This window comes from Uloborus diversus, chromosome 2, assembly GCF_026930045.1.
Source record: "Uloborus diversus isolate 005 chromosome 2, Udiv.v.3.1, whole genome shotgun sequence".
In the NCBI taxonomy this organism is placed as follows: Eukaryota; Metazoa; Arthropoda; class Arachnida; order Araneae; family Uloboridae; genus Uloborus; species Uloborus diversus.
In genome coordinates this window covers 65,302,353-65,315,301 of record NC_072732.1, presented here as the reverse complement: position 1 = coordinate 65,315,301, position 12,949 = coordinate 65,302,353, and the positions used below count along the sequence as shown (strand labels likewise).

Here is a 12,949-nt window from a genome sequence, read left to right as displayed (position 1 = left end):
TCCAAAATGTGGTAGGTTGAAAATTCGCTCCTTCAATTGGTGCGAAAAAATTTAAATGTAAGTCGATGCTTTTCAGCATAAAAGTTGTGAAAGAATGCTTTTAAAAATAAGTTCCTTCAAAAATTCCAAAAATTTTCTTGTCTTAATTCGCAAAAGTTGGACATATTCCAGAAAATAAATAGTATACAAAAAACATATGTATCCTTATTAACATTAGCTTATTTTACGTAACTCACTACCTACCAATTGTAAAACCAATAGATATGTAGTAAAAACACTCGACTAATTGATATCAATAAGCAATTTTGATTGGTCAAACAAAAAGGATGAAGAATAAAAAATAAGTCTCTTTTTTTTACTAGTTTTGAAACTTGCTTTTTGTGAAAATTCCTGATATAAAGGAAAGTATTGTTTAAAAAATGGAGGTATTTTTACTTTCTTCTATATCTAATGTAGAGAAAAAAGTTTTGGATGAGTGAAATTTTTTTTTACTTGGATGAATTATACGTTCTGATGTTGGCTGAATTATTTTTGACTGTTTTTTTTAAATGGAAAATATATGTGTGCGGGTGTGTGCATGACCGATTTTTTTGTTTCTACTCTACCTCAAAACCTGTAGTAATAATTTGAACGAAACTTGTTACCCACATGTGATTTAGGGTTGATTGGTTTTTGTCGCCAATTCCATCTAGACTGTGGAGTAATTGAACATTTTCTTGGTATAAGTGACTACCACATCTCAAAAAATAATGAAATCAAATATAAAAGTAGTCAATGGGTAGCACTCAAAGAAAACAAATGATGTTTCAATTTTGGCACCAATATCATCAGAGTGACTTAGCGGTCAAACGTTTCATTTTTTTTCCCATTTATTTATGACTGATATATCTTATGAAGTAACGAATAATTTATTCATTTGTTTATTAGTATCATTATTAATATATCTTTATTTTTTATCTACCAAACTGTATATCATACCTGCCAACCTCCGAGAAAAAAAATCCGGAAGATTTTTTTATTTTTATCCACAAGATTTTAACGCAGAATAAAATCAAACAGGACCCCTATCCTCTTTTCATTTAACAATATATTAGTTATGAATTTCAAATCAATTGAACTTACTTTCGTTTAGTAAATATTACTTTTTTGCTTTCTATAAAAGTTTAGAAATAACATTTGGTACTCATTTTAAAAACAGAACAAAGCACAAACAGCTCGAACTGAGAGAACGAGAAGATAATCGGCGCCGAAATTGTGCCCCTAGTTGCCAGGCGCCACGCTTGCTTTGATTGGATCCCGATGAAGTCATGCGCTGTATCACTCCGTGACGTCATAATCTTGCCTCACTTCTTCTCGTGCCATTCTCCTACAGCAACCTTTCCTTGGCTACTTGGCCTAAAACGCGGTGCCGCATTCCACAAAAGAATCGTTAGCGCCAAAATTGGCGAGATACTATTTCTTTCCTACAAAACGTGAAAAATCCGGAAGATTTTGCTCATAACCGGAAAAACGGAAAAGGACACAAAAATCCGTAAAACTTCCGGGAAATCCGGAAGGCTTGGCAGGTATGGTATATAGAGCTGGAATTATGACCTTTTTGAAGCCCATATTTTTAATACAAGTCTAATTCTTTTTCAGGTTTGTTGCGATTTCATTGTTTGCAGGTGATCGGAAAAATCACAACCAATTAAAATATGTGTCTTTTGCCGTTTTCTACTCATATTTGTTAACAAATAAAGTGTTTGTTATTTATTTCTGCATAAAAGCAAGGCTTTCAAAGGAATTTACAATTGCAGCGTAAAAGCACCAAATGTTGGGTAACCTTTGCTTTTGTCAAGGACAACAAATGTGATAAAGAAAAAATAATAATAATGTGCGTGAAATGAAAATATAGAAACCTGAGATTAGGAACATTTCAGTTTGGAAGCTTAAACAAAGTTTAGCAGTGAGTATTATTTTTTCACAAAATTCGGAATCCTGATCATAATTTTTTAAAACACTTAGTAGAACAAGAACAGCTTTACAGAAAAAGGTTGCAGATTCGAAGTCACCAGAGTTGGACTAAGTTTGGAGTAAAAGCATCGAAGTCGGAAGTCAAAGGTTTAAAATTCCAAGAGTCAGAGTCGGTAATTTTCCCTCAAAGTCTACAACTCTACCAGTGCAAGTGGAGTTCACTGTAAAAAAAAAACCGAAACGTTACTGATTATATCTGTGGAACATTACAGGATTTCACCGGTTTTTATCCACTTCCTGTGAAAATCAAGGTTCTTTGTCAAAAGGTTTCCTCAATTGCTACAAGTTGCACAAGTGCAGACTACTTACTGTTGTGAAAAATACTTACTAATCACAAAACTGAACGCCGTGCTGTCAGAACGTTTTACAGTTGGTAAATAGCGTGTCACAAGAAATAAGATAACTTAAAAAAGGAAAAGTGCATTTGTTTGTACTCTATTTATTTGCTGAAAAATACAGCCGAGAGTTACAGATCAAAAAGGGAGAAATTTTTTAGATTTTTCCAAAAATTCATTTAGTCTAATCCTATTTTTAACGGAGACATTCCTTAAAGGCAGTTATCATTCAAATTTAATGTTAAACAGCATTTTTGTACATTTACATTTTTCATACCAATTGAATGAGCGAATTTTGAACCGGCGACCTCTTGGACTGGCGACATTTTGGTCTAACATTTTGGACCGGCGACATTTTGTCCCGCGACATTTCTGTGGAGACATTTTGACCCCAAACCACAATTTTGACACACATATATGTTACTATTCTTAAATCATGAATCCAATGGCAATTATAAAAAATACTTTTTAAAAATACATTTTCCTCCCCACACAAAAACATGTGTAGCACAAAACCTTATGCACCTTATTTTGAACATTTCGCAATTCGAAGCATGCACATGGGACTAAACATTGCAAAGATAGGGACAAAATTAACCTGCAGGTTAAACTAGGACCACGATTCATAGTATATTACAGACTAAACAATGTATTGAAAATCTTACCTAGGAGCTTCTTCGATAACTTTCTGATTTCTGCGTTGAATGGAGCACTCTCTTTCATTTAAATATATTCCATTCCCATGTTTATCACACAGCACCTAAAATAAAAATTGCAATGTATGGGAAGAAAGTTGAAATACTAATTTTAAAATTAAGAGTTTAAGTTTACACAGCCTTTATAGCAAACACTCAAAGGGATTATACACCATGGCCAGTGTCCTGAGCAGACAAGGGTATTACATTTAAGCAAATAAAAACACAAAATACTAAAACATACTTGAATTTCTATGTGTCTGGGATTGTCAACAAATTTTTCAACAAGTAAACGGTCATCCCCAAAACTGGCTTTAGCTTCTTGGGATGAAAACCGAAAACCTTCCCTAAGTAATAAAAACTGTTTTAATATCACAATATATGTTCTAAAGACATTAAAACGTTATGCAATATTCATTACACATACATAGCATCTTTATCATTCCATGCGATTCTCATTCCTTTACCTCCACCACCAGCTGACGCTTTTATCATTACTGGATAACCTAGAAAGAAACTAATGTTGCATGTGAGAAGTCTAAATCATTTTTTAACAGACATGGATAATTAATTACTCCAAGTAGCGTTTTTAAAAAATGATAAGATTCAGAGCGCATTTGGCTTCAATACATCTGTTGTGGTTCAAACTTCACCAAGTCAAAGTAGCCAAGCCAGTAAACCACCTGACATAAACAATATGGCTGCCCCCATTTGCTGGAATTGCGATCTCACGTCAAGAATTTTGTAAGCTTGACTCTTGATTGATGTGCAATTGATTGATATGCTTCTTTATTTATCTTATTAGGTCACAGTTTTTGCTGTAATGACTAACTAGAAGTGTCAACGACAAATTACATGTTCTGAAAAGAAGTAATAATTGCAATGTGTAAATAAATATCATACTGCAAGCAAATTGAATCTATGTTCTAGAATGAGTGGAAGTACACCGTTGATATTTTAACATAGTTCACGAAATGAATTTCTCATACGTAAGTGTTGCTAAAAATGGTAAGCATAACTTTAAAATGCAAATAATTGATTGCTACTGAGAAGAACATCACTTTAGAATAAGTATATACACCTTGCTTGATGATGAAGAAGCCAGATTTTTAACGGGAAACAAGCTATTATTGGTTGATTTGTGTAGCTCATAAAATACTTATATTTCTTCAAACCTCATGAAAATATTTATTTTGTTTACAAAATATACTAACCATCTATCAAAACAGCTACAATTTATATCAAACAAGTCATCTTTTAATGGAAATAATATTAAACGAGTCTCTACCTTATGAACATCTAAAATTTCAATTGATGAACAGTATTTTTCAAGTCTGAAAACGCCGAGAACACTGATAAGATGGGCAGTTTAAATTGTGAGAGCTGACGGATCATTTCAATTTTATTGCCTTTTATACGAGATTAAAATTTGTGTTTCTTATTACAAACAAAGGTGACATTCTGCAACTCATACCTTGATAGCCTAAACAAATGTAAATTTCAATCATTTGTGTTCAAATGTAGGAAGCTTTCACTTAACTTAGAAAAATTTAATGACATATTTTTAGAATATTTTGATGACTGGCAACATTGCAATTTTTGCTGCAATTGAAGACCAAAATTTTTTACAAGCATTAAAGCATGCAAAAAACTCTTTTTTTTTTTACTTTACTTATTTTTAAAACAATTTTAATCATTAATTGAAGTGAAAATCTTGACCATTATGATTCTTGAATAATAGAAATTAAGACACAAAAAATATGTATGAAGCTCATAAAATAAACAAAAGGCTATAACTCCTTTATTAAACAAATAATTTGATCAGCAATTTTTATGTTTTGCATGTATAATTTTATTTTTTTTTAAATTAAGTACATAATGGAAATTATGAAAATTCTGAAATTGTTCCTTACAGTGACAAAACCTGGCCAAAATCTGGGCTTAAGAGCGATATTACCCACTAAAATTTGAGTTATGTTTCAAACTTGTTAGTTCAGATACAGTTCAGTCATAACTCATTGTATAGTAATTATGCTAAAATTATTCTTGCATTTTAATAATTTTCTTACATTTTCTCTCACTTCAGTTGAAACTCAATATGATAACCATTTTTCTGTACTGCGAAAATTTAGCTTGAATTCATAGATGATTGTATCACATAGTTAATAATATTTTCATAAATAAAATAAAGCCATACAGAAATAACTTTGAAAGAGGCAAAGTTGGCACAAATTTTGAAAAAGGAGATTCTTTGTAATTAACAAAGAATAATTATTAAAATTATCAACAGAAAAATTCATAATGAAGGCAATTACCTATTTCTTGAGCTATTTTAATGCATGTTTCTGGAGACTAAAAAATAAAGAAAGGCTGTTATGAACTACGTTTCGAACCTTGTGTATAAACACATACAAATATATATATATATATATATATATATATATATATATATATATATATATATATATATATATATATATATATATATATATATATATATTTGCAATGCATAACATTTCTTAGAAAAATATAAAGAAAAGGGTGTTATTGAATTTTTGTGACCTAATATTCATTCACCAAGCAACCAATACACCATTAAGTTAGAGTTGAAACCACAGTAAAGCATCTTATAAGGTAGTATAGAAGGAATAATGTAGGTAGAAAAAGAAAATGTTTCAGTATATTATTCTTGCTAACCAACAATAATTGTAATGCATGCTTTAAAATACTAATTCTATGAATAAAGGGAGTTCAGAGTAACTTAAATACATTAAAGGAGACGCTACAATGCAAAAGCACAGAAATAACTGTCATTAACTGAGCAAAATCAAGCAATAAAAGTTCAATTAAACTAGATGCAAGTTTCCAATGAGTTACGAAGTTTGAAATTATAGCATCTAAGTTACAGTAAAGCAAAGAGTAATCAAATTAAGCTAAAATTATTTCAAATGTCTTGTTAAGAAAAACCAAAGTCAATAATATATAATACACAGTAGAAGATATTTTTGAGAATTAAGTTCAGTAAAGAAATTTCAACCAAAAAATAAATCTTAATGACATAAATAAATGAAACTCATCCTAAATTTTTAGTAGACTTAGCAGAATCTGAGCAAAAAACCTCTGACAGAGTTAACAGCATATACAGTGGCTCCCAAAAGTGTTTGTACACTTTGAAATTTTTTAGTAAAACCAAAATAACTCAAAACTGAATTCGAATATGAAGTCCAATATTTTTTTACATCATTCCTATGTCATTCTAAATGTAACCCATTGGTTTTTTTTTTCAAAATATTGATGGATCTTCTTTTTGAAATGGGTCAGAAAACGAAGAGACATAGAAATAACACGCCAAAAAATCATCACTCAAATATTTTCGAATAAATTCATGATTAAAATTATTACATGCCGTTTTATTAATATTTTTGCATTGTGTTGACCTTTATAAGTCATTTGGCTTTCATTTTTTCCTTATTTATTCCTTAATACATTACTTATTACTGTAAAATGGCTGGTATTCGTAAAAAATCACACACACCATTCAAAATTTGAATTTTTTTCCCACAGTAGTGGTAAATTGGTTTGAAATGTCTCTAAATTAGTTAATTTATTTGTTAGTATAGTAAAGTGCTTGATAAAATGCTTTAAAGAAAGGAATCGGACCGAAAACAAGATAAGAAAAGGTCAACCGGCAAAGTTGACAAAACATGATCGTAGATTTAAAGTTAAAAAAATTATGAAAAATACACATTTGAGTACTGTAAAAGTTTATGCAGAGTTAAATGAAACATTTTACATTTAATTTTCACCTAAAATTGTTCGCCAAGTTCTTTGATTAGCTGGATTAAATGGGACCTCTTCCCGCAGAAATTTTCTTGGTCGTGCGAAAAACAGAAAGTTTACGCTTTTCGTCCCAAAATCAGTGATAAATAAGCTAAAAACAGTTTAGAATCATGTCTTACTTACCCATAAAAATTAATTCAATATTTTTGGTTAAATTGTTGTATAACTGTAAGTAGAAGAAAAAATTAGGAACTTAATCTTAAACTTAGTTGGATCAGTTAATCAGGACGGTGAAGGTGTTTTAGTGTGAGGATGCATATCAGCAACAGGACTTGGTAGTTTGTAATTTTTTGACGAAATAATGAATCATGCTGTTCCTTTAAATATTTTAAAAACCAATTTTGAACTCTTAGCCAAAAATTTGGTTATTGGAAACAACTTGGTTTTTTATCAAGATAACGATAAGAAGCACACGGTTTTCAACGTTTGCATCTAGTGCCTCGAAAATTGTCCTAAAGTTTAGAAAATACCCCCTCAATCTCCAGATTGTAACTTAATGTAATGTATTTAGAGATATTTGGAGGCTAGATTATGAAAATAGGGCTTTAAAACGAAAATAGAGCTAGAAGTAGTAATACTCGAAGTGTGGTAGAACACTTACTCAGAAATTATGCTAAAAAAAGAAAGAAAAAGAATGAAATCTATTCCCAGATGTTTAAAAGATGTTATGAATACTGTATGAAATTCTACTAATTAATAACTTAATCAAAAGTTAGATTATTCAATAATATATAGACATTTTATAAAGTGTACAAAGACTTTTGTAAGATAAAATTTCCAGACTTTTCGGGTTTTGATTTTTTTAAAATTAAGTTTTAATATTTTTTAAAAACTTTTCATGCAGTTTTGTTAAAAAATGATCATAGATCTTACAATTAAATAATTATTCCGAAATATTAATTCTAACCAATGATTTGGGGCCTATTTCGTTGAAAGTCGTAGGTGTACGAAGACTTTTGGGAGCCACTGCATAAGTTTGAAAAGTAAAATTATGAAAGCCAAGGAATTTGTGTTGTTACGTATGGGTAAACTTTTGGCATGCCTGCCATGCTGCTAATTAAAGCAATTAAACAGGGTTCATACACTTGTGGTTGAAAAAAATTCCCGGACTTTCCCAGGTTTTTTTTTATAGAAAATTCCAGGTTACTCGCTTCATTCAAAATTAAGTTTAAATAAGAATATTTTCAAAAAAAAAAAAAATTAATAAAGTAGCAATGTGGAAGAACAAACTTTTACCCTTAGATTTAAAAAAACAATTTCAGAATTATTTTCCTCTCTCTCTCTCTCATTTTTCGTTCGAAATTGTTTTCATTAGTTTACTACGTGTTGAAAATAAAGTACTTTCAACTTATTTTAGCACTTCTTCGATGCAACGTGTCATACGTAATGGTAGCAGTTTGCTGTAATCGTGCAGCAATCTTTTAGCATACGCTTTTGGTTTACAATACTTCTTTTCATTTTGTTATTAGTATATACAGTAGGCGCCGCTTAATGTGATCACTGTTAATGTTATCATTCACTTAATGTTATATCAGAATCACGAAGTCCCAGAACACTTGTATATATTAACATGTGTTAAAAAAGTTGCATATTGTGATCAGTGTCTTTGTTTATTGTTATCACTAGTTCTGAAACTTTGAATGTTTTCCCTTTTTTGTTCCTCAATCAACAGAAATACAAAGACAAACACTGACAAGTAGCTTCCCGGAAAGTAAGTTCCCTTCTTATCAGTAAAGCAGAAGAATTTTTCTCCTTGTCCAGTTACACTAAAAACTTCACTCGAATCGGTCAAAAATTTTAGCCATGGAGAAAAGTGCAATGATTCAACAATATAACTGTAACGGAAAATATTTAGAACACTTTGACAGTTTAACCATGATGAGTCAAAGAAATGCTGCAGTACAGCTAAAAATTCCTAAGCCATTACTTTGTAACTTACAAAAAAAAAAAAAAATCGTGATGAGGTTGAAAACAAAGTGAAGCTAAATGAAAATTCAAACAATCGAAAACGTGCTGTAAAAGCTGGTAAAGTTGAATCTGATTCAAAAATGGTTTACAAATGTCATAGAAAGAGAGGCACAAGTAAATGGTCCATTAATGCAGAGAAAACTTAACTTTAAAAAATTCTTTCCCTTGCTTTTAAAATGAGCAAAAAAGACTTTATAGCATTGGACGGATGGTTTAATAGATGGAAAAAAATAATAGATGGCTATTCCATCCGGCTAATTTATAATTTTAAACTGCGTTTAATTGAATCATTGCATTTTGTAAAAATAAATTATTCTTTATTGAAAAAATTACCATTTTATGCGTCCGGGATTCTCTTCAGCTATTGTTATCAACCAGTTATTGTTATCAAATTATATTTGTCCCAAAGTGATCACATTAAGCGGCCCCAACTGTAACACTAAACATATTCAGCCAAATACAAATTCATTTTTCAGTATAAATATGATTAACTTGTTGCATTGATTGGCATACCATACAATGCATAATAACAAAAATCAATATCCGCCGATCATAAACCAATGTCAATAATCACCTTTTTTTTCCGTACATTAAAAGATGCTTACATCAAAATTAAAATATTTAATTTTTAAAAATTTATAGTTTTTTGCACATTTTATGTTATTTTCAATAGATTAATTACATTGAGATAAACATCCAATTTTGTTTTTGAAAATTTACGTCTACTTGCAAAACAACCAAATATGGTGACTAAGTGAAGAACTTAAGATTATAAGTAGATTTTTGAATATGTAGCATAAATGTAGTTATAAATAATTAATAATCCTTAAAAAACTACCAATTAGGACAAAACACTCAGTGTTTAGTTTATAAGCATCTAAATCAATTAAAATAAAAAAATGTTCTGAAGATAAAATTTTGCATTTTTCCAGAAAATAATTACAAACTATCCGAAAAAAAGGAACATTTTATGTTGTTTTCAATAGTTTGCATTGTAATAAACATCCAATGCCGTTTCTGGAAACTTAGGCACTCAAAAAGTCTTGTGTACTTCCATCTTGGGAATGACCAAATACGGTGGCTACCCCAAAAATTAAGAAATAATTTTTGAGTTTGAAGCATGAAAACAATTTAAAAATAGTAAATCTTCATGAAACTATGATTTAGTTGAAATGTTTCTAGCAAATTTGCTTCCAAAGCAAAAAAAAAAAACAATTTGCAGCACATTTTGTGTCATTTTGATTAGTTTGCAGTTGAAGAAAACATCCAATTCTGCTTTGTTTTTGGAAACTTAGGCATTTAAGCATCGTGTCTACTTCCATCTTGTGAATGGCCAAACATGGCGGCTATGTTTCACGGGTAGCTAAAAGAATTTCGCGGCTATGCTTCACGGGTAGCTAAAAGAATTTCCGATCAAAAAAATGATTTTCTCCGATCAACCCTCCCATCCTCAGGCTTGTGTTTCAAAGGCAGTAAATTGTCTTCTCCCATGTTGAGTTTGTGCATAAATCCTGTTCACCCCCAGGAATTTTTTCTTCTTCGGAACTATTGAGGGCCAAAAATGGCGACTGCGGAAGTTTTCTTGGGTTGCCACTTTTTTTATTGCCAGAGTCATTTTGCCTCACAAATTTTACAATTTTTTTCAGGAAATATCGATAAAACCGAAGATTAGATCTCATGTTACAAAATTACCTGTGAAAAATTGGAAAAAAAAATGTGGGGGGGGGGGGGGGGCAAAATCGGAAAATTCCCTGACTTTTCCCTGACATTTTTAACAATGTTATTTTCCCTGACTATCCTGTTAAAAAACATTCTCAGGCTTTAATTAAAGAAAGGCAATCAACATTTGTTCTTCAAATAGCTCAAATTTTTCATTTTTTATTACCTCTACGACACCATCAAATCCAGGAATAGTATTAACTTTAGCCTCCTTAGCAATGCGTTTGCTTTCGATTTTATCTCCCATGGCAGCAATGGATTTCCAGTTTGGCCCGATAAAAGCCACTCCTAATTTTTCCTGTATAAAATTTCGTAGATTTTATGAAAAAAATAGTCAGTCTTTTTAAAAATTTAATCAAAATCAGAAACTTAAATATGGAACAATTTCATGAAGTACATACCAATCTTTGAGCAAAGTCCATGTTTTCAGATAAAAATCCATAACCTGGATGAACCTATTAGAGATATGACACTCACTAATGAAATTTTAATCAAAGAAAATAAATAAGTTCAAGATAAAGTAAATTCAAAACAGAGTTTTATAAATTTTTCATGAACTACAAAATTGCTATAAATGTTGAATTTTTACATTAACATTAAATTATGATATATCATCCAAAGCATTATTAGAATAAGAGCAACAATCCTTTAAATCTCCATCGAAATAAGGTCAATAGATCCTAAAAATTGTCAGTAGCCTTTCTAAAAATCTTTCTCAGTCATGTTAAGGATAAGTTTCTGTAACAACAAATCTCTAAAAACATATTAGAATAATATTCACACTCTCTCTAAAATCCTCACCACTAAAAGGACATTAAATTTTACATTAGGATAAAATCAAATATCAACCATCCATTCTTTTAAAACTCTCTATCAGAATGAAGATATCACTTCCTTAAAATCACCATAAGTATAAGAACAAGTCCCCAAAAATTATCATTACAATAAGGATAGCGACCCTAAACAAAACCAATAGGCCCACTAAAATTACAAGTTGTTTAGTAAGGTTCACAGTGCTTAAAAATCTCTATTAGAATAAAAATTACAATCCCTTAAACTCCTTATTTAAATAAAAACATCATAAATTCCCATTAGGAAAAGGACAAAAGCGCCAAGAACACAGACCATAATACGTAAAAACCTATACTTAATTACAGAGAATAATTTCTGAAATTAAAAATAATGCCTGTATTGATTAATTGCAAGAAATAAAGGACAGCTGATGACTATGAAGAATTATGTAATTTTATTCTCTCCCCCTCCCTCTCTTTTTTTTTTTTTTGTTTCCATCTTAGACAGAGGTGGCGATTGGGACTGAAAGGTACGAGACAAAAAAAGAAAACAACTAAAAGTAATAGGACTTACATTATTTAGCCCTAAGTATTTTGAGATGTCACAAACACTTTTGGTAATTTAACTCTACTTAATGCTAATTACCTACTTTATTGTTTGTATTTTTCAGCTTTATAATTTTTAAAAAATTACCTTAAAAAGTATATAGAAAAATAGTTTTTTGAAGAAAACTTTAAATTTTAGGTCAAGTGCAGGATACTTTTAATATTTTTTAACTTGAATAAATATTTTTGTGGTACATTTGGGGCTATCGAGCTAACATTTTATCGACATGAAATTTCAAATCCTTTATTAGATCTAACCAGTGATATTCCCAACAGTTTTTCTAAAGGTATACTCCCAGTAATCCAGCACGATATGTGTATGCAATCATAGACATAATATGAAAATTTTTGATGCTATATGTCTAAAAAATGTTTCAGAGTAGTGAATGCAATACCAGTATAACGGTATTTGGAGTTATTTTGCAAGTTTGTAAATAATTTATTAATCTTTTTAAGGGGGAAAAATCCATACAAATGCGGAGGAAAATCTAAAAAAACATTCAGCATATGCTAAAACTTCTGGATCATAAATTTTACATAATCTGATGATTCAGATTTTTTTCAGAGTACAATCACCTTTGAAAAAATCAAACAGTCTAAACAAAATTAGAGAACATTTTCTTACTGCTTGAGTAGATGTTTTCTGAATAACATCAAAAATGGCATCAACATTTAGGTAACTTTTATTGGTTGGTGCAGGTCCCAGGCAATAAGCTTCATCAGCCATTTTCACATGGAGCTAGAAAAAATTCAGAAATATATATTTTAGAATGAATACTCGTAACACATCGAAGCTATTTTAGACAAATATAAGCATTGATAAAATAAGCACTTAAAGTTGCTTGTCTTTGCAATAAAACAGCATACTCCAAGTTTTAAATATGCATAAATTATATCACAGATCGGAGTATAAAATATAGTTAATGAGACTAAACATTTAATATACCGCTAAAAACACTAAATTCTTAAAATATTGCATTGC

The 12,949-nt window shown here is 30.3% G+C and overlaps 1 protein-coding gene across 1 annotated transcript in view; it reads right to left on the bottom strand.

The window, feature by feature from the left end:
* LOC129217086 (propionyl-CoA carboxylase alpha chain, mitochondrial-like) overlaps positions 1-12,949 on the bottom strand; it is a 51,179-nt gene that overhangs the window by 29,001 nt on the left and 9,229 nt on the right. The window contains exons 4-10 of the mRNA XM_054851334.1: positions 12,593-12,706; positions 10,972-11,025; positions 10,737-10,868; positions 5,359-5,395; positions 3,471-3,549; positions 3,288-3,390; positions 3,014-3,108 (exon numbers count right to left, since the gene is read on the bottom strand). Of these exons, the coding sequence (XP_054707309.1) occupies positions 3,014-3,108; positions 3,288-3,390; positions 3,471-3,549; positions 5,359-5,395; positions 10,737-10,868; positions 10,972-11,025; positions 12,593-12,706 (614 nt within the window). The remainder of the gene's footprint in view (positions 1-3,013; positions 3,109-3,287; positions 3,391-3,470; positions 3,550-5,358; positions 5,396-10,736; positions 10,869-10,971; positions 11,026-12,592; positions 12,707-12,949) is intronic.